Source organism: Maniola hyperantus, chromosome 20 (genome assembly GCF_902806685.2).
Source record: "Maniola hyperantus chromosome 20, iAphHyp1.2, whole genome shotgun sequence".
NCBI lineage: Eukaryota > Metazoa > Arthropoda > Insecta > Lepidoptera > Nymphalidae > Maniola > Maniola hyperantus.
The window spans coordinates 5,235,533-5,260,184 of NC_048555.1; the positions used below are offsets into that span (position 1 = coordinate 5,235,533).

Consider the following 24,652-nt stretch of genomic DNA (forward strand, 5'->3'; position numbering starts at 1 on the left):
ATTTAGCAGGTTCTCTGTAGTACTTAAAGACAAATATTTCCATATAAAAATTATTTGCCAAGTCAGAAATTTTAGTATTAAATAATTCGTTTTAGACTTTTGTTTCGGCTTATTTCAAGATTCTATTTGATCGAGTGAAGTACTTCCTATTGTGTTTCAAAGTAGCACATTCTTTAGACAATGTCTTTAGGTATATTGTATATTTTTAGCAAGGCCATTATTTAATAGTAAATACCTAAAACATTTGATCTAGCAAACGAGTTTTTTCCGCTTAGCCTTAAACAGCTTTCATAAATTACTAGCTGATGCCCGCGACTTCGTACGCGTGGATTTAGCTTTTTAAAATCCCGTGAGAACTCTTTGATTTCCGGGGATAAAGGGAAGCATATGTCACTCTCCAATTCTTCAGGTCTTTAACTATACCCATGCAAAAAATCACGTCAATCCGTTGCACCGTTGCGATGTGATTGAAGGACAAATCAACAAACAAACACACTTTCGCATTTATAAGGGTACTGATAAAAAAAAACTGTGTATTCAACTGTTCATCGATAATATATTTTTGGCCATTTAGCTACGATCTATACTTATCTATAAGTAATATTAAAGAGCGAGTGAAAAATAAAAGTAGGTAAATGCAAAATACTAAATTGCAAAATTAGAATTTCTTAAACAGGAAAAACGATTCTTATGGGATCACCATTACCAGGACAGCAGAAATCAGTGGGGGAGACACAGTATTGTCGTTGAAAGAATAAATTATTAGCGTAGCGGAGTAGCATTGTGACTTTATCCCCCTTCGATCTGATGTTTTCATTTGTAATCAGCGCAAAACTACCGCAGCCTGAAACCACCCTTGGGTACAATAAGGTAAAAAGCGTCTAAAGCGATTCATTTCGTTAATTCTCTTCGGGAGCGAAACAAAGACGTGGGTATTTATAATTTATTGTACTTTCCACGTTTTAGAGCGTTTGCCGTTTTGTTTTGTTGAATTTCCTGTAAATAGCTATTCTGATCTTTTATACATCCTTACTCAATAGAATGAGATGATCACAGTAGCTCTTTGTAGATGCCCTTACAAGTCTATTTTTTTTGCTTATATATTTAAGCCAACTTTCTCCTTGATGAAAAGAAGAGTTGAAGTCCATATACCAGCATAAAATATAGCGTTAGCGGAGTATTATCAATTTTACTTAAACTACAAGTACGCTACAAATAACATATTCGATAGGTTTTTACAACCTCTAAGGCATAGATTAATTATTGGTTTCGCTATGTTCTAAGGATTGAGTGATTTGAAATGCTCAAAAAGTCTTAGGCAATTATCTCATACATCAAATGAAAACAGCTGAATATAAAAGATGATGTCCTGGACTTCGTCCACGTGGAATAAGGCTTTTTAAAATTCCCTTGGGAACTCTTTGATTTTCCGGAACAAAAAGTAGCCTATGCCCATCCTCAGAATGCAAGCTATCTCTTTACTAAATCGTCAAAATCGTTTAAACGGATAGGCCGTGAAAATTCAGCATACATACAGAAGGACAAACATAATATTATTGTAGTATGGATTTATCCTCACAATGCAGTCTTGGAGTTTTACCTACTTATGCACGTAAAAAGAATGGAGCTTATTTAAGTAGTTTTAAGACAGAATCGTATGCGGCTCGCTGCAACACTTTAAAATGCACATAGTGGAAATATACAAGAACTTTATCATAATAAAGTTAGGTAAGACTTCATATTTTAATATCTCGAATATTCTTTTATAAATCTTCCTTTATACATTAGCTGTGGACAGATTTATTTATATTCTCTCTAGTGTTTTCAAGAAACCTTGTTTGCTTTAGTTTTATTTGAGAGCCAGTAACTAAATTATTGCCCGTAATAATTGATATTGATATCTAAATATATAAAAGGAAAAGGTGACTGGCTGACTGACTGACTGATCTATCAACGCACAGCTTAAAAATCTGGACGGATCGGGCTGAAATTTGGCATAGCTATTATGACGTAAGCATCCGCTAAGAATGGATTTTTGGAAATTCAACCCCTAAGGGGGTGAAAAAGGAGTTTGAAATTTGTGTAGTCCACGCGGACGAAGTCGCGAGCATAAGCTAGTCAGAATTAAGTTTTGAAGACTTCTACAGAGATTTGGATTTACTGTAGATCATACCTACGTTACGACCATTTCTTACCACAAAATACTTATTTTCTTTACCTCAAATCTTTATTTCATCAAATCAAAATTTCTCACAAGATTTCCATAAAACCTCAGTCCATGCCAACAGAGTAGCTCGTATCAGTTGATGTCTAAAATGATTTGCGTTGCGATTGTTAAGCGACATTGACCTCAACCGGTAAAGGAGTCGACTGAAAACCGAAAGGTCGACGGTTCAAACCCCGCCCGTTGCACTATTGTCGTACCTACTCCTAGAACAAGCTTGACGCTTAGTTGGAGAGGTAAAGGGAATATTAGTCATTTAATATGGCTAATATTCTTCTATAAAAAATAAAATAAAAAATAAATAAATAAATTGACCCAAATCGATATCTGGATGGGTGAGCGATTTTGGAGGTTTAAATTGGTCAGTTTTGTTATCTTCTTGCGCCGGAGAGTATGTTGAGCAGTGGGTCTTGTTGTTATCACTAACATCTGATAGTAACTGTAAATTAACATAAGAGTCGAAATCTCGTTCTCTCAAGTCTTAATAGAATTGTATGCGTATAGATCTGAGAACCCACCGCATTTTTATGCCAAGAGTGAAGAGAGCTATCATAATATCATCAATGGCAAGAGGTTACGATTCCTAGCAATGAGGAATACGATTACAAAGAAAAACTAAGCCTCAGATCTATGGAGAGCACTCAGACTTTGCTCAGACTTTTTTTTATTTTATTTTTATTTATTTATTATGGAACACAAACAGATTTTACATTTTTACTTAGCTACTTATTTCTAGTTTGTACATATGCCTATTAAGTGTTCACTCATTTACATTATATCTATTGAATTTTGTGCGACTTAAGTCAGAGTTAAAAAAAAAACAGATGTATGTGAAGATATAAATCCGTCTCGTTTTAACAATGTCTTAGGTCTGAGCAAAGTCAGAGCGCGCTCTGTAGATCTCAACCTACAGCGAAGCTCTGAACCTAGTTGTTCATAGTTTTCGGTATTCTCAACGACTATAGCAAAGTTAATGTATTATACTCACTATAATATAACATCTGTCCCGGATTTACTCACGTGTTTAGTCGACACAACAACCGCGGCGCGTGCGCGAATTGACTCTCTTGAAAAAGGACCCCGGATGGGTTCGAAGCTAGTCGGGCTAACGTCGACTAAACACGTGAGTAAAGCCGGGACAGATATTATGTATAATGAAAATCACTCACGATAGTTTAAACGCTAAAATATTATACCCACGTTGGAATATTGTTGGGACGGGCAACAGCAAAGGAATATGAATTTCATCGCTAACCGGCGCATTTCCTTCGATGCAATTTGTTTGCGTGCACTCGACACTCGACACTGTTTCGATATTGGAAAACTTTACGACGTTCGGTTTGGAACAATATCAATGCGGCATTCGGCACGTGGTGGTATGCGTTTCGACTTAATAGCAGTTTGATATTATGGTTTTCAGAGTCTCAGTAGCTTAATGGTTAAGGAGTGAACTGAATTGCGAAAGGTCGGCGGTTCAAGCCCTACGAGTTCAAACCATTGGTATTAGGATGGTTGGAAGACCCCCCACTAGGTGGACGGACGACATCAGACGAGTCGCAGGGAGCCGCTGGATCCAGGCGGCGCAAGACCGTGGCGTGTGAAAGTCCCTACAAGAGACCTATGTCCGCCTGTGGACGTCTATTGGTTGATGATGATGATGATTGGGATGGAGCAAATGACCCGTTGCACTATTGTCGTACCTACCTACTCCTAGTACAAGCGTTACGCTTAGTTGGTAGGGAAAGAGAACTGTTACACGACTATTAGTCATCATTAACATCAGCACCCTTATTATAAATGCGAAAGTGTGTTTGTTTGTTGGTTTGTCGTTCAATAACGTCGCAACGGTGCAACCGACTAACGTGATTTTTTGCATAGGTATAGTTAAAGACCTGGAGAGTGACATAGGCTACTTTTTATTTCGGAATATCAAAGAGTTCCCACGGGATTTTTAAAAACCTAAATCCACGCGGACGAAGTCGCGGGCATCAGCTAGTAACAAATAATTAAAACTTAAAAACAGCCGCCATGAAAATTAAAAAAATTAAAAAGTGTTATTTCTTGTACGATGGTACGGAACCCTTCGTGTGCGAGTTCGACTCGCTCTAGTCTCTTTTTTACATGGCGTCAGCGTCAATATTGGAAAAGTTTTGCGCCACGGGCCGAGGAATCGCTCTTCACATGCTGTAGAGATTTATTGCAATTGTTCCTAAACAACATTTATCACTCATTCCGTCGATTTATGACCCTTTCGTTCGGTCATACTCACAAATCTTTTTTTTTTTACTTTTTGCATTTTATTCAATTATTTCATTAAATTAATAGCTTGTATTGCTACTAGCTGATGCCCGCGACTTCGTACGCGTGGATTTAGGTTTTAAAAATACCGTCGGAACTCTTTGATTTTCCGGGACAAAAAGTAGCCTACGCCACTCTTCAGGTCTTAAACTATAGCCATGCAAAAAATCGCGTCGATCCGTTGCTCCGTTGCGACGTGATTGAAGGACAAACCAACAAACAAACACACTTTCGCATTTATAATAGGGGTAGTGATTCACGGAGTATTCGATGTAGTTGTAGACACATGTTCACATTAATCCATAAAAAATAGGGTTTTTAAAAATCCCGTGGAAACTCTTTGATTTTCCTGGTTTCTATTCACGAAAATCAAAGAGTTCCCGCGGGATTTTAGCCTATACCACTCTCCAGATCCTTAATTCATGCAACTGTGCATGCAAAAAAACCACGTCGATCCGTTGCTCGGTTGCAATGTGATTGAAGGACAAACAAACACTTTCGCATTATAATATAGGTAGTGATTTTTACGTACATTAAACGCAAAAATGTTAAAATATACATAAGGCTGTGTACAAATTGAAGCCCGTCGTACAATACGCTACGACTTTTTACATATAATGCGTACAGACCTTTGACTATGACTATTGTCCCCTGACACGACTGCAAATCACACAATAATAAACCCTAAGTTCTAAGGAACAGAGCAACCAAAACAATGGTGCCAACATGACGGCAGAGGACAAGTTATAGTGAACGACCTGTAAATCATAAATCATAAAAAATCGTACTTTTGACATGAAAGTTGACACATAGAGCAAATATGGTCATTACTTTCTCAAAATGCTACTTCTCATTCTACAGTACGCGGCAGAAAGTAATGTACATCGGCCTTTAGAATGACATTGCGGCTTTGTAGAGCATTGTCACTCATATCTATATGAGTTTTGATCGGTCTCAACGACAGAGACAACGCTCTACAAACCTGCTGTCTCCTTCTAAAAGTCGATGTACATTACTTTAGGCCGCGTACTGTACGTTGGTTGTATTATGCATAAATACGTACATAATATCATACAAAATAACCGCAGCAACCGTGAGCTATATGTTAGCACACAATGATTCTAGTTTGTGTCAACAGTGCATAAAAATGTTTGGTAAATAAAATTGCTTGCATTGTTTAAGCCTGTTTAAATATTAACATTAATTTCCGATGTTTTAGCTTCCGCATCTGTTCTATCGTTTATTTTGTACGGAAAATATTTTGGAAAAATTTTGTATTTCAGAATTGGTCGGAGCATGCACTAAACAAAACGAGTGTGCCAGAAACGAACAACAAACAACGGTAGATTGACTTGTAGAAAAATTCTATGCACGTATTACCTACCTACTTGTTTGATACAATTTGTTTGTACCATGTAAAAAATGGTGGCATCTCTTGATAGCTAATGGTGTCGTTACTATCATATCTATTAGAAGATTATTTAGATACAAGTTAGCCCTTGACTGCAATCTCACCTGGCGGTAAGTGATGATGCAGTCTAAGATGGAACCGGGCTAATCGGGTATGGAAGTTTTTATTAAACCCATACACCTTATAATGGAAATCACTCACGATAGTTTAAACGCTAAACCAGACCAGAGAATTTATAAAATTCCAAACCCCTGCCTGTAATCGAACTCAGGACCTCTCACTCACGTCTTGGTTACACAATACACTTTATTTAGCATAGGTATTTTACCTATAAGTATAATTATGTTTTATAGTATTTTATATTAGTAAGACTAATTAAATTAGTTTTAGGTTTATTGTGTTCATTGTAATGTAGTGAGCAAATAAACAAGTTTTCTTTCTTTCTTTCTTTCACTAATAAGACCACAGCGCTTGCCACTGCGCCAGGTAGGTCGTAGATTTTTGGAAATTCAACATTTTAAGAGGTAAAATAGGGGTTCGAAATTTATGTAGTCCACGCGGACGAAGTCAGGGGCATAGGCTAGTAATAAAATATAAAATAATTTGAAAAAGACAATTTCATAGTCAAAAACACAAACGAAATCGCGAGCGGCAACTAGTTTAACATCAAAATGAGAAGAAGACCTTTATCGCGTAAAAAGTTTGTAGCATCGCGAAATCTAATAAATTGCCTTCGTAAGCAGATTAATGTTTCCAGTACTTTTGAATGACTGTACAACAAAAATCCCTTCATCAATTTATATTTCAACAACCCTTCTCGCTGTAGTGTCATAAATCAAGGGAATGTCAGCGGTAACAATGCAGGCACTTGGTATTTGGTAGGATTTTAATTAAAGCCCTAAGAATTTGTATTGTGAAGACGTGTGCTGACATATTTTATATTTTTCCGAATAAAATTCTCTTACGCCATATCTCTCCTGTATAATATATTTTATTATTATAACTATAATGAAACTTTTACTGTAAGCACACGAGTAGGTAGATATTATAGACCAGAGGGGAAGCTTCACACTAGCTCACGCACATCACGACGTGTCACGGACGCTCCGTTTGCGCCCAGTTCGATGGCAAACGGCGTCCGTGACACGTCGTGGTGTGCTGAGCTGCGCTATGAGTGAGTGAACCTACAGCCAGCCGCTAGTATGAAGCTTCCACTCTGGTCTATATATCTACTCGTGTGCTGTAAGTATAGGCATGTATTATATTACTACTCAAGTCTGCCTTCGTCTGCTTGAATTTGGGGTTAATTGACCTATGTGATAAAACTTAACGCAGGGTTGCGCGAACGAGTTCGGTCCCGTAGCTCAGTCACCAAGCGATGCGTGGGACACGGTGGGGGTTTAGATGGTAAGAGTCCAAAATAAAACCTCTGTGTATCCCTAGGTGCGGTGGTATTATTCATAAAAAATCCTTCTTCGTGGGGAATTCATCCAATTAGAACGGCTGAACGAGAGTGGAAGAGATGTATTTTAGTAGACAGAAATAAAAAATTGGAATACGTCCAAATTATACATCCCTCGATACTAATATTAAAAATTCGAAAGTGTGTCTGTCTGTCTGTCTGCTAGCGTTTCACGGCCTATCCGTTCAACCGATTTTGACGCAATTTTGTACAGAGACAGCTTGCATTCCGGAAAATCAAAGAGACTCCACGGGATTTTTAAAACCTAAATCCACGCGAACTAAGTCGAGAGCATCACCTAGTATAAAATAGTTCTAATAATAAGCTAGATAAAATACGTCGACGGTATGTAAAGCAGTTCTAAAAACAAAACGCAAGGGAAATATTCGGAAAAAAGTGAAAGCCACAGATTACTTATCGTGGAAAAGGCGTGGAATAATAAATCCAGACTTAGGGTGACGCGAACTACCCTCTCATCAGGCCCCCTAGTCATCGTAAAAGTGCCTGATATAGAACATTTTGTCTGTAGCAGATATAGAACATTTTGTCTGTAGCAGATATAGAACATTTGCAGCCATGTGTCTCGGTTTTATTTTAGGTGCAAGCTTTTCCGCATGTATATCAAACTAGCGACCCACCCCGGCTTCGCACGGGTAGCTTATTACAATCTTTGTATGGATCTCTCATTTTTTTGAATAAAAATATAGCCGATGTCATTCAGGAATAATGTGGCTTTCTACTGGAGAAAGAATTTTCAAAATCGGTTCAGTTGATCCAGATATTACCCCCCTACAAAAAAACTTACAAACTTTATCTCTTTACTAGCTTTTATCTATTTGCTCGCGACTTCATCCGCGTGGACTACACAAATTTCAAACCCCTGTTTCACCCCCTTAGGGGTCGAATTTTCAAAAATCCTTTCTTAGCGGATGCCTACGTCATAACAGTTATCTGCATGTAGTTGATAGATCAGTCAGTCAGTCAGTCAGTCAGTCACCTTTTCGTTTTATATATTTAGATTATGTCTAGCTATGGTGTTATTGTCCAAGCTAAGAACATTGCCTAAGACAAATGTACCTACAGGCATGTCCTAGAATAAATTTAGCTACGGGCTACGGGCTACGAGCTACGGATCTTGGCGTAGGGCATTCGGTATAGTCTTAGCGTAGGCTACGAATTTATAACTATGCTCTATTAGAATGTTTCGTGAGTAAAATTTTATATTTTAATTCCATTACTTTAATTAATTACAAGAGATGCAATATAAATGATTAATTTTATAATTATGACTATGAGTATGTAAATTAAATATGCACTGTTATGAACGTTAATTTTATGCCTATTATGTTTTGTATAAAAATTACGGTTTATGGGTCATAGGGGAAAGTCTGTAATTATGCAATTACAATAAACGACCTCGCAAGGTATGTGAAGTTAAACTTGCGTGACTATAAACTCATAAGTAAATAAATAATGTGATGCATTTCCTTCACCATTAACTGCTGTTTACCACTAATAAAAATTATGGCCACAACCCTTCTCATTCTGAGAGGAGACCCGTTCTCGATGGGTTGATGATGATGATGATAATGATGATGATGATGAAGTAAATTCATATCGAAACATGACTTAACCTATTTATTTAGTATCAAAAAAAGAAAAAGGTATCTCATTTTAAGATGAGATTGGCCCCGATTCTCTAGTCTCTCTCTAAACTAAATTTAGAGTATCTGCATCCTTTTCTTTTTACTAATGCTAAAAAAGGAACGGAACATGACTTTCACACTCTAAATTTTAGTGCACAATACAAATTTAAACAGTAGGTTCGCTAGTGCGTGATAAAATCACGGGTTTTACCATCTAAAAATTAAATTTATAAATGTCAAACTGCTTCTGTCCTTCTCATATTACAATAGTAAGAAGAGGGTGCGAATACTCTAAAATTAGGTTGTGCTTAGAATCGGTGCCATTATTAAGGCAACGTAATTTCAACAAAGAGGATCATAGTTTTTCTTTTACTTAGTATGTTGACATAGATACTTTTCTATTATTATATTCCATATTATAATATTCCATTTCGTTTTCTAGATATAATTTGATGTACTCGAAGTTGTTGATATAATATTTATTGTTAGATGATGTTTGCGACTTTGTCCGCTTGGATTTAGGTTTTTTTGAAAATCCCGCGGGTATTTTTTGATTTAGCGTATCTCTGCGCCTGTGTGTTCTTTGATTTAGCCTTCTTTAGGTTTAGTAGGTTTAGGGTTAGCTTAGGTCTCAGGAATACCAAACTTTTTGCCAAACCAAATTTCTGTATTAAAATCGGTTAAACGGATGGGCTGCGAAAAGGTAGCACACAGACAGATACACTTCCGCATTTATAATATGTATGGATTAGTTTGAATATGGCCCAGTTTTTAAAATGACTGCTAATGGCTCACGGGACTACTCGGTGATTATGCAATCACACCACTGAAATGGACCTAATATACACTTGTACGCTGTGGAAGAGGTGAACCATACATTTTTTTTTTTTTAAGAATATTAGCCATGTTAAAATGACTAATATTCCCCTTTCCTCTCCAATTAAGCGTCAGGCTTGTGCTAGGAGTAGTGTGCTGAGGTACGACAATAGTGCAACGGGCGGAGTTTGAACCGTCGACCTTTCGGTTTTCAGTCCATTGAGGCTCTAAATGATAGGTATTTTTTGTTTAGATCCGAAGTGGGGCACCGAGCCTTGCCAGGAATTAAAATTGATACTTTGTGTCAAATGATCTTCGTGTTGACAGTATGGTGTGATAGATGGCTTATCACTAACATTTAGTTTTGAGTACGTTCAGTGACGCTCACTGCTGCTATCAGCGCTAAAATGGCGAAAATCAAGTGATTCAAAAACACCTCAGCAATCCAGCGTACTTGTATTAACAAAGGTCAGTGAAATTATGTGAGGCGACCTCGCATAACAAAAAGAGGTTGCGTGACTCCACGAAACTAAACTGAGAACTATAAATAGAATGAGTTTAGTACCTGTTACACTATATTTATGAAACTAAATTTACGGCGAAATTTCGCCAACAAAATGCTAAACGACTTTTCATGGGTTCAAATGACCTTTTTGACGGAAAACGTTAAAAAAACTAACCGGCCAAGTGCGAGTCAGGCTTGCGCAACGAGGGTTCCGTACTACAGTCGTATTTTTTCGACATTTTGCACGATAATTCAAAAACTAAAATGCATAAAAATAAATAAAAAATTGTTTTAGAATGCACAGGTGAAATGATACCCCACTTGATATAGTTATTTTACTACTTGAAAATACTAATTATTAGTTCATGACCACAATTTAATTTTTTTTACCACAAATTCACGGTTTTCAGATTTTTCCCGAATGTCTGTTATAACCTATCTACCTGCCGAATTTCATGATTCTAGGTCAACGGGAAGTAGGTACCCTGTAGGTTTCTTGATAGACCGACAGACAGACAGACAACAAAGTAATCCTATAAGGGTTCTGTTTTTCCTTTTGAGGTACGGAACCCTAAAAACGACAGTATGAATAGAAATAACATGCAAATTAGTAGTCGAATCTTTGTTTCTGTAGGAGGGGAAATCCTCATGGACATTCGAATCGGATAGTGCCGTGCCCGGTTGCCGAATTTCATGGCTACCAAGTACCAGCCTAGACTTTATACGCTTGAAGGTTGGATTATCTGACCATTAACCCTAGGTTCCTTGTCCACCGGAGATGTATGACGATCGATCAATCCACGATGCATCACGAAGCATCGTCACACATTTCTGGTAGACAAGGAACCATACATAACAAACGGGGCGTGGGTGTGTGTAGAACCCACCAATATACATAGCCTTAGCTCATTTAAGTGCTAGAGAAACCAACCATCGCCAAGTATATTATGAGGGTTTTACACGAATGATTTGCATCCTCGCAACCTCGCATCCTGGCACATCCCTAGTAGAGACGCCACTGAGTAGTCTCTGTTATCTATGGGAGTCGCTGACTAACAATCGTTTTCGTTTTCGAACTTAAACAATAATTTTAATTACTAGGTAGCTCAAGTTGAAAAGTTATCTATAACTTTATGAGAAGCAAGAAAATTGTATCAAAACTTGATAATTCTGGATTAAAGTGATGAAGCTAACGAAGTAGCCGCTCAAGAAGTTGCCCAGCGGAACAGTACACCTGCATTATGGACTAAGAGCCAGCGCGTGCTAGACCTTCGTTATTTTATAAAAGCTGAAAGTTTCTGCGCGTATCGTCCCCAACATAGGGAGGAACGATCAGCGACTATGAAGTTGGATCAAAATGTTTATGGGAGATAATAGGCAACAAAGGTTACAACTTTGTACAACCTTACAAAGTATAAAATCTTTTTTTTTTTATATTACCTTCGGAATAGTATTACAATTCACAAACAATGCATTGCCGGACACTTAGAGTCGTGGCAACCCCCTGCCAGACACCGTTAAACTTTTAAACTTTAAGAGCGTCTGGCAGGGGGTTGCCACGACACCAGGTGTCTGGCAAAACACGTAAGATTTTTTACACCTTTGTTACCTGTTATCTTCCGAAGCCACTATGATCCAAACTTCATAGTAACTGATCGTTTCTCCCTGTGTTGGTGACAATACGCGCAGAAACTATCATAAAAGCCTTTATAAAATAATGAAGGTCTAGCACGCGTTGGCTCTCTCTCTCTCTCTATTAGTAAATTAGCCCGATTGTTTGTTGTGAGCAAAGAGCAAGGTGCGCCATTTGTACGTTTAACTCCCTTTTGATTAAACAAATCAACTCGTAGATGCAATTTGAGGCACGGAAAGTTGGTATTGTTTGTTGTGGCCCAAACAAATAAAGTAGGTAGTTTACAGGAAAATAAATCCGGTAAGTTATTTTGTGTGCGGACGGTAGCTACCTTCTTAGATCTTCCGCCTAATGTTTTCTGAAGGTTTTCTGTTTTTAGGGTACATCTCCACTGAAGAGGAGCGGAGCGGAGAAGTATGGTTTCGAATGACGTGATAATTTTATCTCTGAAATGAACATATACAAGTATGCTGGAAAAGGTGTGCTATACAAAATGACAGCTATTTTTTGTGCGGATTCGAAGCACCCCTGGGCGTATCGGGAATTAAAATTGACACTGTGTAATTTGGATATAAATATAAATTTCATACTCAAAAAAGGGGTTGAAAGGTACCTGGTGGTAGGTAAAATTGGTGACTATAGATTTTGCCGAGCTCTTTGCGAATTTTCACATTGCCACCTCACACGCATCTTTGTCGCTCATACCTTGCACCACTATCTATGGTTATATAAAAAACGGTACCCAAAAATAGTTACTTTTATTAATCGAGTTTTGGATACGTGGAGCTCTATTTTGGCACATTTCACCACCATTTCACGTATTTTATTGTAGGTACCGGTGGCTTTTAAAATTACAGCTCGCTCCCGCAAAAAGCTAGCGTACATCAACATTCACCAATCGATCTTGGATCTCGGTAGGCTCTCGGGTTCGTGGCAAAAAGAAATGAAGGTAATCATCACATCCATCAAGAGCGCGGCCAGACGAGCGCTCCCCTGGGCGGAGCTCTGATTTCTGCTCATTTGCTCACCCCATCGCTGCGGCGTACTTGAATTAACGCTGTCTCTTTTTTTACTCATTCTTGTTTATCGTTTTTCGTTTTTATTTGATGTAGCAAATTTCTAGCATTTCAACAGTGCGACGTCATAAGGCGTAAATCGCGAGCATTCAGTAACATATCGTTAATTACCGACCTACATTTTACCTACCAATATTATTAAGATCGCATCGATTTCATCAGTTTTGATTTGTACCTAGTTATTATCTAGTTTAGTTTAGTATTATAAGAGGAATGTGCAACATCCATATAAACTCAAGAGAGTTTCTGGATGTCAAGCGTAAAATTGTATAATTATTATTTGGCGGAAATAAAGAATTTTAAAAAAAAGCCAAGAGGCTTAGGGCCTGTAAGGGTGGTAAATTGGGCGGAATAGAAATATACCCGGATACGGAATAATCTACCACCTTACAAAGATTAGAGGAAAAAAAAAATAATTTTACTTACTTGATCTATCTACCTAGTAAAGAATAGAAGCTAGCCGTCGACTCCCTTGTAATGTATATGAGGTGTTATAAATGAAATTTGCTAGATGTTAGGCAAAATTGTTTTTAATGTAACTTTTACCGGGGTCGCTTAATACATAATGATGGCTAATAATGCTTAGTTATTCTAGCTTAATGCCAAGACTTAATTTAGATACATTAGAATGCCTTAGGTAGATAGTACATAAAATCTATGTTTTAAATTTAAGATGCCATTGGCATGGAATAGACAATGACACAGTAAAATTCATAAAATTGTTTCAAAATAAAAGCTCAGTAGTAAAGACAGGGTTCTTACTGTACACATACACTAAGAAGGTTCACTAAACTGTTCCAGGATACAAACATTTGCTTACTTGTAGGTGCGAAGACTGCAAGGTAGCTGGACGGCATCGGCCAAGATCCAAAACTCAATTTAACTTGATTCTTCACAACCGAAATGTTTCCTTACAAAGATTTTCACCAAGTCTTATCCATAGAAATTAAGTTGCCAACGTGAATGTGCAAAAGAAATAAATACGGAAAACGAAACTAAAAACGGAAACTAAAACGGAAACGCAAACGGAAACGCAAACGGAAACCCTGCAACAAAGAAAAAACAAGATTATAATTTGTGCTGTGTGAAAATTTCGACACGTGGAATTTTCCCGATCAAACACAACTCACCTATTGAACTCCTGGCCACCAATGGTTTTCAGGAGTCCACCCACAACCCATTATCCTCATTTATTTGGGAAGGTAAAATAACTGGAACTGAAAGGGAAAATCATGAAATTAGGATTTTCTCTAACCAAACCGCCATTTTGTCGAATCCACATTACTTGATTTTTCACTCACCATAATTGATGAAACATTGAAATACGTTAGGATGACTAAATTTATAACTATTGTATTTTCCCAGGCGAAGCCATGGGCGAAAAGGAGTGAGATTTTCCTGGAACGAAAAAATTCGTCTTCACATGTTGACTCCAGAAAAATTCTAAATCTCACCAATCGGTGTTGCCAGACGCAACCCGAGTGTGGCCGCTCTCATTTAGTTTGATCATGAAGCCAATTCATTTTTGAATATTTGCGGAACCTAAGGATATATTATAAGAACCGTTTTGTTAATGACTTAACAATAAACAAATGATATTATGGTTTTATTTAATTATTTTGTTTTATTTTTACAACAATTGACAACGAAGCAAACGCCATCTATTGTGGCTCGAATGAACTCTGAACATCGACCCACGCGTAGTTCTGCACCTTGATGCTAGGTGGCACCAACATACTTTGAACAAAATTGATTTTTATTAAAAGCGAAACGCTAGTTAGTAGTTCAAAATTTACAACGTCACAGGCCCTAGGGCGGTATGTATGCAAATTAACTAAAACATTAGTAGGTACTCTAGTACGTATACAGAGGTCGTTGATGCGAATCGTTTTAATTATTTTGTACGCTTTGACCGCGTGGGTTTCGTTTGCCTAATTATTGTGTTGATGAAAAGCTAAGAGCTAGCTAAAATTAATAATAGCTAATTTTGTAATCTTTAAAAAAAAACGTAATTATATCTTTCTTTTACAGAATTAATTAAGTTTCTCTTAATTACTGCTTTACGCAGAAACAGATCGAATTTTTAACTAAATAACTTATAAGTACACAGACGAACGAAATAATCCCTTTATCTACTCATGAGATTCACGAACTTATACGTGGAACGAATTTTGTGAGTAAAATAATTAATTAATAAAAGTTACGAAGTTGGTAACGGTATAAAGGGGCGGCTTCCAAAGTTGTTAATTCAAATTCTTGAGATAAAAAATTCCTACCACAAAATGTTGTGTGCTAAATTGTTTTGAAAACTTATTTTGGGCCGAACCGATCATGGCCTTTAGGGCCTTTTTTATTGCGTGTGCTTGAACTTGATGACAATGCAATGATGAGGTCTAGGTTGCCTAGAAGATGTCTATTTAACCTTGCTTTGAAGGTCTTCTTCTTCTTCTTGAGTCGACGGTCAACTCAAATACGGGCAGCCCAAAAAGCCGCAACCGCGATAGCTCGGTCGGTAGCCTCGTGTAGCTCCTCGTCCGTGCAGGTTATCGTCATTTTGTGCTTTGAAGGTATTTAGGCAGGAAACACCTGCGACGTGTGAGCGAGGCCATGTGAACTTTAACACGGTTTTGGCAAAGCCTGAAGAGCTATACTTCATACAGACGGTAACGAAGACCTACCTAGGTGAACCTAAAGCAGTCCTAAGAATGGATTTGTTAGAACAGGATGTATCGATATTGCTTTTAACTACTAACGTTGCGATAATGAGAAGATCCGTAGGAGAATCTGAGTAACCGACATAGCTCCACGGATTGCGAAACCGCAATGGTAATGGGCAGAGCACATAGTTCGAAAAACCGATAGATGTTGGGGTCCCAAGGCGCTGGAACGGCGAACTCGCACTGGAAGGCGCAGTGTTGGTAGACCCCTCACTAGGTGGACAGATAACTACTTGTTGTCACAGAGAGCTGCTGGATTCCGGCAGCGCAAGACCGTGGCGTGTGGAAATCCCTACAAGAGACATATTATGCTCAGCCGTGGACGTCTATCGGTTGACGATGATGATCAGGTTTCGATTAATCTAGCCTACGTGACAACTTGGAGTATACACGAAGAAGACTCCTGTAGGACTACTCTGCTAAGAGTGAACGACTGAGAAGATAAATATCAGATGATAGTAAGTATGTACAAAAGTAAAACCAACAACGGTAATTACATTTACAAACCAAAAACAATGCATTTTTAATAACAATTCATAAAGCTTTGTTCCCAACTAATGACACACAGATACTATCGCGAGGGGTAGAGGGAGGGGGGTCGAAACGTTAATTTAGTTAAAAGCACAAAAGACTCACACCCCGTACAGTGGAATAACATTACACGGCTCGGGACGCGGTCGGAATAGCGATTTACCGAATTTGCACCGGGCCATAAAACAAGCGGGTCCTTGAGCCATCACCAGAAACAATAGCAAGATTTTCAAATAATACATTAGTCCTACGCCTACCGCCTGATGGTAGCTAACAATCTAGACCTCATCGTTGTTTTCATTCAGGCATAATAATTGCCCCTGCTAGCATATTTTGGAGAACAACGTCAACGTGTAAAATAATAAGGACTCTTGTAGGGAGACGCGGGGCGTTGCGCGGCGCGGATAGCATCACGTCGCCAAGTCGTCCGTTTACTGAGAGGCGGTGCATGAAATGACGGCGTTGTCTGCAGCGTCGCATGCACAAAGACAATATGGCAAAGTGTGCTCCCATTCATGAAACTGTGTGGCGCTGTGCGGTGCGTGGGGCGTGGTGCCGCGCCGGACCCTGCACCTACCATTTGTGGCAGTTTTTTCGGATATCCCACAATTCAGAAGTATTTTTGCAATGGAGTACGATTTTACTATAACATAATAATTGATAAGTTCTTAAAAAGTTTCCAGCCACTGTAACTAACGAGTAACGACACACGCGTAACTCCCTCTGGGGCTTGGTGGACGCGCCGAGGGACGCGACGGCGGCGGCGCGGCGGTAGCTGCAGCACACGCGGCGATGGCCGCTAAGCGTTTCTGCAGAAGCGTTTGCTTGTTATGTGGTGTAGTGCGACGCGGGACGCAACTCGCCACGCGACGCGCAACGCGCCGCGTCTCCACAAAAGAGCCCTAACGATTTACCCGGCGCTACGCGACGCTGGAAACGCCGCACAACGCCCCGCCTCTCCCTAAAACAGCCCTAATAGTTTAAAGTTACTTTACTTAATTTTAGGTAAGAGTACCTCAGACTAAAGAGTCATTTTAAAATAAGATTCAAGCTAAATTATGTGAAACCTTCAAAGAACTTTAAAGTAAGAATGAATAGGCATCATTAGATAACGGAGTCAGGTAACGTCTTACGATGAAACAATGCCCCCATTTGCTGAACAAGTTCAAGGTGACTGTGAGAATGAATTGGTTTTATTTTCCAAGCGCCCCCTCACAAATAGAAAGACGACTCCCTCTTATAAAACCATTTGCGCTATTCAAAAGTGCTTCTCACATGCCTATGTGTGTGCTTATAAATTCTATATTATTGTATCAGTCCTGAAATAATACTCTTGGTTTCTATTCGGTTACAACTTTTTGAAAGACATGTACAGTATGCGGCAGAAAATAATGTACATCGACCTTTAGAAAGAGATAGCGGTTTTGTAGAGCATTGTCTCTGTCGTTGAAACCGACAAAACGTCATAAAGGTAGGTATGAGTGACAGAGACAACGATTTTTACATCGATATTTTGTAGGGACAAAGCGCGCGTATAAGCTAGAATCGATATAAAAACAAAATAATTTTAAAGGTAAATGGTGATATAGGATAGTAATGGTGATCTTATGTAAAACATTTACTAAGGACTAGCGACCGCCCGCGTTTGCGTTTTCGTTTTTCGAAATTGCCACTTGAAATCAGGAATTCATCAAATCTTATCTAAACTCATACAATTCGAAGCTAAGATTAGTTTTGCTGGAACGAACTTCCAATATGCTAAAACTTGCTTCGGTATAATGAAATTTGCTTGTTACAAAAAAGTTTTAGCTAACTTCACAGCTTAAACTTCCAATCTGGAGCATCACGTAGTTTCTTGAAATACCAATTGTAAGTTTTATTTCTTATTTAACTTTCACGTGTTCGGTGGTTTGTATTAATTTGCTGCTGGTTTGAGAGACAACGTAAAATTAATAAAATAAAATTCAACATGGCTAATATTCTTTATAAAAAAAAAAAAAATATCTGTACTATTTACTAATGTAATAGCACTGATAGCTTAGTGGTTCGCCTTCTTTTCGGGAGGTCGGGGGTTAAATCACTAACTTTTCGGAGTTATGTGCGTTTTTAAAACAATGAAATATCACTTGCTTTAACGGTGAAGGAAAACATCGTGAGGAAACCTGCATGCCTAAGAGTTCTCCATGTTCTCAAAAGTATGTGAAGTCTGCCAATCCGCATTGGGCCAGCGTGGCAGACTATGGCCTAAACATATGGCAGTAGTGGGCCGGTAATGGGTTAATCATGATGAAATATTAATATAACAAAGTGTAAACTTCTGTATTTGCTACATCTTTTCTCAACGAATTAACTGGTTTTAATAAAATTTTCGCCCTGAAAAGTATAGAGGACATTTTATCCCGAAAAAATAAAAGGCATAGACCTATAATACTAAAATAGATGGGCCGAAGTTGAAGGTTAAAGCAAGTTTGTATCTTACATGATCAACCTATTGCCGACCCACTACTGAGTGACCCGTCCTCTCAGAATGAGAAGGATTTAGGGATAGGTCATAGTCCGTCACGCTGGACAAGTATGGATTGGCAGACTTCACACTCCTTAAAGAACATTATGAAGAACTCTCAGGCACACAGGATTCCTCACGATGTTTTCCTTCACCGTTAAAGCAAGTGATAGGTATTTGATTGCTTAAAACGCACATAACTCGGAAAAGTTTGAGGTAGATTAAAACAATTACGCCTAATTCTTCACTTAGCATAATAAACATCGATATATCGCTATTTATGTTATTTTTCCACCCTGATAGACCAGCGATGGTGTATGCAATGCCGCTAAGTGCGAGGGGAGTAAAGTCTTTCTATATTCAAATACGAGCCAAAAATCTTTACAAATGCAAACGAGAGGGACTTATAAGGTAGTGGAGGCGTTGGAGAGAGACGGGAATATTGTGCATACGACTTAGCTCTGCGGTCGTGGTAGAAACAAGAGGTTCTTCCCACTTCAGCCACTGTGGTTAAAAGTACCCCAACTTTGCTACGAATTCAAGTGGAGTTGGAAAAACAAATAAATTTATATACTTACTATAGGTAGAATATACAACTTCCCCTTGCTACATTATGTAACATGTATTTAATACAATTTTTACAGGCGAATTAGCTTTTTCCTCGACTTTGTCCGTGCGGATTTAGGTTTGCAGGGTTCCGTATCCGAAGGGTGCCAACGGGAACCTATTACTAAGCCTCCGTTTTCCGTCCGTCCGTCCATCCGTTTGTCTGTCAGTGGGCTGTATCTCGTAAACCACGATACGTAGAGAGTTGACATTTTCACAAAATATGTAATTTCTATTGCCGCTATAACAACAAATACTTTTTAAAAATTCCAAAATGGCCACCATGAAAAAAAGTGTTATTTCTCGATGGGACGGAACCCTACGTATGCAAATCCGAGTGGCACTTGACCTTTTTAAATATATCGCTTGAGTTTCTCAAAATCCTGTCGCAGAAAATCGTTTTCACGTATCTTTTATAAACCTAAATCCACGAGGACGAATTCGCAGGCATCTGCTAGTAGTAAATATTTCCATGGATACGCCATTGTAAGTAAAAGAGAATATGAAAAAAGAAATCGATATATTTTATCTTGATCTTTCAATATAAGAAAAAATCGTAAAGCGAACAATAAATATCGGAACGCAAAGAAAGCAAAAAAAACTCTTTTAATTGAATCCGCACCGAGAGTTTGTTGAAAATTTGTTGACGGGAAAAGGAAATAAAAAAGCGAATCGAATGAGATTTTTTTTCTTCAATATTGGAATAATGTGTTTGATGTACATTGTTTTGGACTCTTACTTTTTTATCTAAACAGACCATACCAAAAACCAATCGAGAGTTGAAAGTTTTCAAACTTTAGCGCGGCAACCATCTGGGTTGATATACAGTGAAACCTGGTTAAGTGGGACCTGGATAAGTGAGAAACCTCAATTATTGAGAGTAGCAATGAGGTCCCGGTACTTTTTCATTGTGACTTTTTGAACCTGGTTAAATGAAATTTAAATTCTAAGACTTTTTCGATGTTTACCTCTATAATTGAGACTCTGTAGGTAGCTCAATTACCTGTATAAGTGAGACAAATGAAGGTTTTAACACATTTTGACACGTTTGTTTACATTTCGCGTCGTCTTTCGCGCATGGATTTTCCTTAGGCAACCTTAGTATTTCTTGTTCCTTGCTTCCTGGATTGTATTGAATTAAAAAATCTAACTTTATTGGTAGCTTTGGCTAGATTTCATTGGCCCACCCATCGCGGCACGTTCGTGTATGTACCTACCTCCGATTGATAAAATACGTTTTATTTGGTTAACTTCTGTCAACCAATGTGGCGAGGTTGTCCGTCACAGGTAGTTAAATAAAAGATCGTCTAAGTTGGGTTGAGGTTGAGTCTATTCTGAATCGCATAGTATGAGACCTCAAGGCATAGAATACAGCACATATTGGCAGTTGGCACAGAGCTAAAGCAACTCACATTTTCTAAAATAATCCAAAGTAAACAGAATTATATCCCCACAAAATATTTAACAAAGTGAAGAAAAGTGAAAAATTCACGTGATTGCCTTCTTTGAAATATTTAAGCAAGGACGCTTCGCATTGTTTCGACTATGCGGCAATGTGCAATGAGCCTAATAAAACCAAAAATAAAACCCATTTCTCCAGCCTAATCTTCAAAAAAGATGAACCAATTTAGATGGCAAAGTTTCGCAGGACTTTGCTAAGGGTGATATAGGATAAATATCGCAGACTAGTGTCTATTATTTTTTCAAGGCACAACTGCTTAACCGATTTTGACGAAATTTAGTACAGACAAAGCTTGCATCCCGGAGACGGGCACACGCTACTCTTTATACCTACCGGAAAATCAAACAGTTGTAACTTTTTGATTTTCCGGTATTCTAAAAAAAACCTAAATCCACGTGGACGAAAACGTAAGCATCATATTTTAGCAGTAAACATTTCGTATCATATTGTTCGTTCTGAGAATAATTTCACTGTCTGTTTTCTGTTAGTAAGCGAGTTTGAATAAATATTTGTTGCTATTTATTACGAAGGTCTTTCATTTTATTATTATTGATATGATTTATGTAAAGCGAAATTGATAGAAGTTGATGTCTTTTTTTCGCGTAACAAGTAAACATGTTTTCATATTTTCCAATATTATTATCGCGGGAAAATAGATGGGCTGAGAAAGTCGAAACTTTTAATGGAAACGTAATAAGTCTGTATTACTTGTAAGTTATTACTAAATATTATACTTAGTTTAGTAATTTCATATCATTTTATGATGAAAATATCTGAAACAGTTCTAAATTAAAGAAATACCTATCGAAGACATAAAATTACTTTTTCTACACTTGAGGATCACAACCCATATTATTATAAATACGAAAGTGTGTTTGTTTGTCCTTCAATCACGTCGCAACAGAGCAACGGATTGAAGTGATTTTTTGCATGGTTATTATATTTGAAGACCTGAAAAGTGACAAGCTACTTTTTATCCCGGAAAATCAAAGAGTTCCCACGAGATTTTTGAAAACCTAAATAAACGCAGACACGCTTGGCGGCGCAAAGTCGTTCCGCAAAGCGATTTAGAGTTCCGGTACGGTGCTGTGTAGGTACCAAAGGGGTATGGATTTGGTAAAAACTAGCTTATGCTCGCGATTTCGTCCGCGTGGACTACACAAATTTCAAATCCCTATTTCACCCCCTTAGGGGTTGAATTTTCCAAAATTCTTTCTTAGCGGATGCCTACGTCATAATAGCTATCTGCATGCCAAATATCCGCCCGATCCGTCGAGTAGTTTGAGCTGTGCGTTGATATATCAGTCAGTCAGTCAGCCTTTTCATTTATATATTTAGAAGGTTGCCATACCTCTTCCAGGTTATTACACTTCCATCTTAGACTGCATCAACACTTACCATGAGGTGAGATTGCAGTCAAGGGCTTCAAAAAAAATTCAAAAATAGCTTTTTAGTACATTACCAATAGATAGTATCAAGGAACATACCTGCCGCCGACAAGTAAATAATTGCCGTCTCGTAGCAGCAGCCTGAAGTAATCTGTGTGTGTATCGTTGCCCAGGAACTTGTGCGTGTCATCGACTCCTGTAACAAATAGGGTAAGTCATCATCATCATCAGCCTGTGGACGTCCACTGTTGGACATAGGCCTTCCCTAAAGAGCGCCACCACACCCGGTCCTCAGCCTTCCTCATCCAGCCACTTCCCGCCAGCCTCTTTATATCGTCGGTCCATCGTGCTGGAGGGTCGAATAGGGTAAGTGTTAGGTAATTTTCATATTTTTTAACCGACTTCAAAAAAAGGAGGAGGTTCGTCGGAATCTTTTAATTTTATGTATGTTCCCCGATTACTCGAAGACGCTTGGACCGATTTTGAAAATTCTTTTTTCGTTTGAAAGGGTATACTTCAAAGTTGGTCCCATTTAAACTTTGTGAAGATATGATGAACATCTTCGAAGATAGATAATGGAACTCCTCAACGGATAAGAGTAAATTGCTCGCGATCAGTGTAATAGCTTAGTAAACAGTAGATTTTTAACCAGGCATAGCATATTTTAATACGTGCCAATGCGGTGCCATTGTGGAGTCTCATAAAAGTATGAAGTCTAGACGATTCGCGTAGCTAAAGCTAATTGGCACCGGCACCAAAAAGTATTATTATGGAACTATATTAACTCTTGTATACATAATATATTCGGTAATAAATTAAATTATTTTTCAATTTTTAGTGTTTGTGTATCGAAGTCGGTTTTTATTTTTTTTGTAATTTTTTTATTGTTTCTATAAAACAGACATAAGGATCTCACCAAAAACATTCCATGTAAAGGTTACCAACTCACAAGTTCATAATGCTTTCACTGTTAATAAGTTATGAGATCTCTAGTAGAGCCAAGCCCCTAGCTGAGCTTCGCTTTGTACTGCCCATGAGGTTGGTCCCGAGTCCAAAGTAGTTATTAAGTGCTCTTGACTGTATCACATTTATTACAATAAATAAGTAACTGGTCTGATCTGATATTAAGTTGTGGGCTCAACCAATGAGCAACGGTTGCATGGAAGATGCAATAAAAAGAACGTCGTCGCCATCGCAATCTGCAGTTCGAAGCGCTGCGTTTACTTCCTTGCGGTCGTCTGATCATCATCAACGTCAATGATAGACGTCTACTGCTGGACAAAGATCTTCTTCCACAATCTTGTGCCGCCTGAATCCAGCAGCTCCCTACGTCTGTCCACCGTTTTTCGGTGCGAGGTCACCTTGGTCACAATCTGCGGTAGTTATTATGAAAATATTAGTTCACGCGTACGCGCATATTATTTGTGACGTCCGTCCCGTTCAGTAGCCGTCGCGCGTCTCCTTTCACGATTTGTGTCTTCCTAGCCTTTATTCGTACAAACTACATCATCTACATCTATAAAAAAATATTCAAGCATTTTTTTGAAACTTATTCTATAAATAACACACCAAAACAAGAAAAAAACCTTATTAGGGATTATTTATGCCATACCGTGCCACGTCCGAGGCAAGTCCGACGCGCGGACGATCCACGGATTGCAATTTTGTATGAAAAAACGTAACATGGACGAGGCTCGGATGACTCGGACACGGCAGGGTCTGATGTGACCTCATACAAATTCCTAATCTGGTGCCTCGAACGCGGCACGGCTCGGGCCCGGCACGGTCTAGCATAAATCATCCCTTAAGGTACATTTTCCGACAAAAAATTGAGAACGTAAAAGGTAGTCATATTAATCGTATACAGAGGTAAAACTCGCATACACCTGATCCCAATTATGTTAAAAGGTACGCAAAAGTTTCGATTTTATCTCATTAGTATACTGTTACGATATTCTATGTAGCCGAGAAGAAATTTGCATTTCCATTAGTCAGTCTGTAACAATTTATTGAGCGAGTTTAAACCCACACAGATAACTTCTACAGTGCTTTTAATTATTCTTATGACATATTCTATTAACATTTTAAGTGCACAGGAGATTCGGAGTTTTCACACATTTTTTGACGGAGATGTGATGTGTGTGAGCTCATGGATCGAATGCTGCTCCGTTCATTTCCAGAGCGGTGATAGTCTAGTGGTCATGACGTTTGCCTTATGTTCGGAGGATTGGTGGTTCGATCCCGGGTACGCATTTATAACTTTTTTAAGTTATCTGCATTTTAAATAATAAAATATTACTTTCTTTAACGGTGAAGGAAAACATCGTGAGGAAACTTATGGATCATTGTAAAGATATAATATACTACTTACGTT

General features: G+C 38.3%; 1 protein-coding gene across 2 annotated transcripts in view; it reads right to left on the minus strand.

Moving 5' to 3' along the window:
• Positions 1-24,652, minus strand: part of Sema1a (semaphorin 1a) — a 474,106-nt gene that overhangs the window by 35,343 nt on the left and 414,111 nt on the right. For both annotated transcript variants that reach the window (XM_034979239.2, XM_034979238.2), the window contains exon 3: positions 22,378-22,474. In XM_034979239.2, coding sequence (XP_034835130.1) covers positions 22,378-22,474 — 97 coding nt within the window. The remainder of the gene's footprint in view (positions 1-22,377; positions 22,475-24,652) is intronic.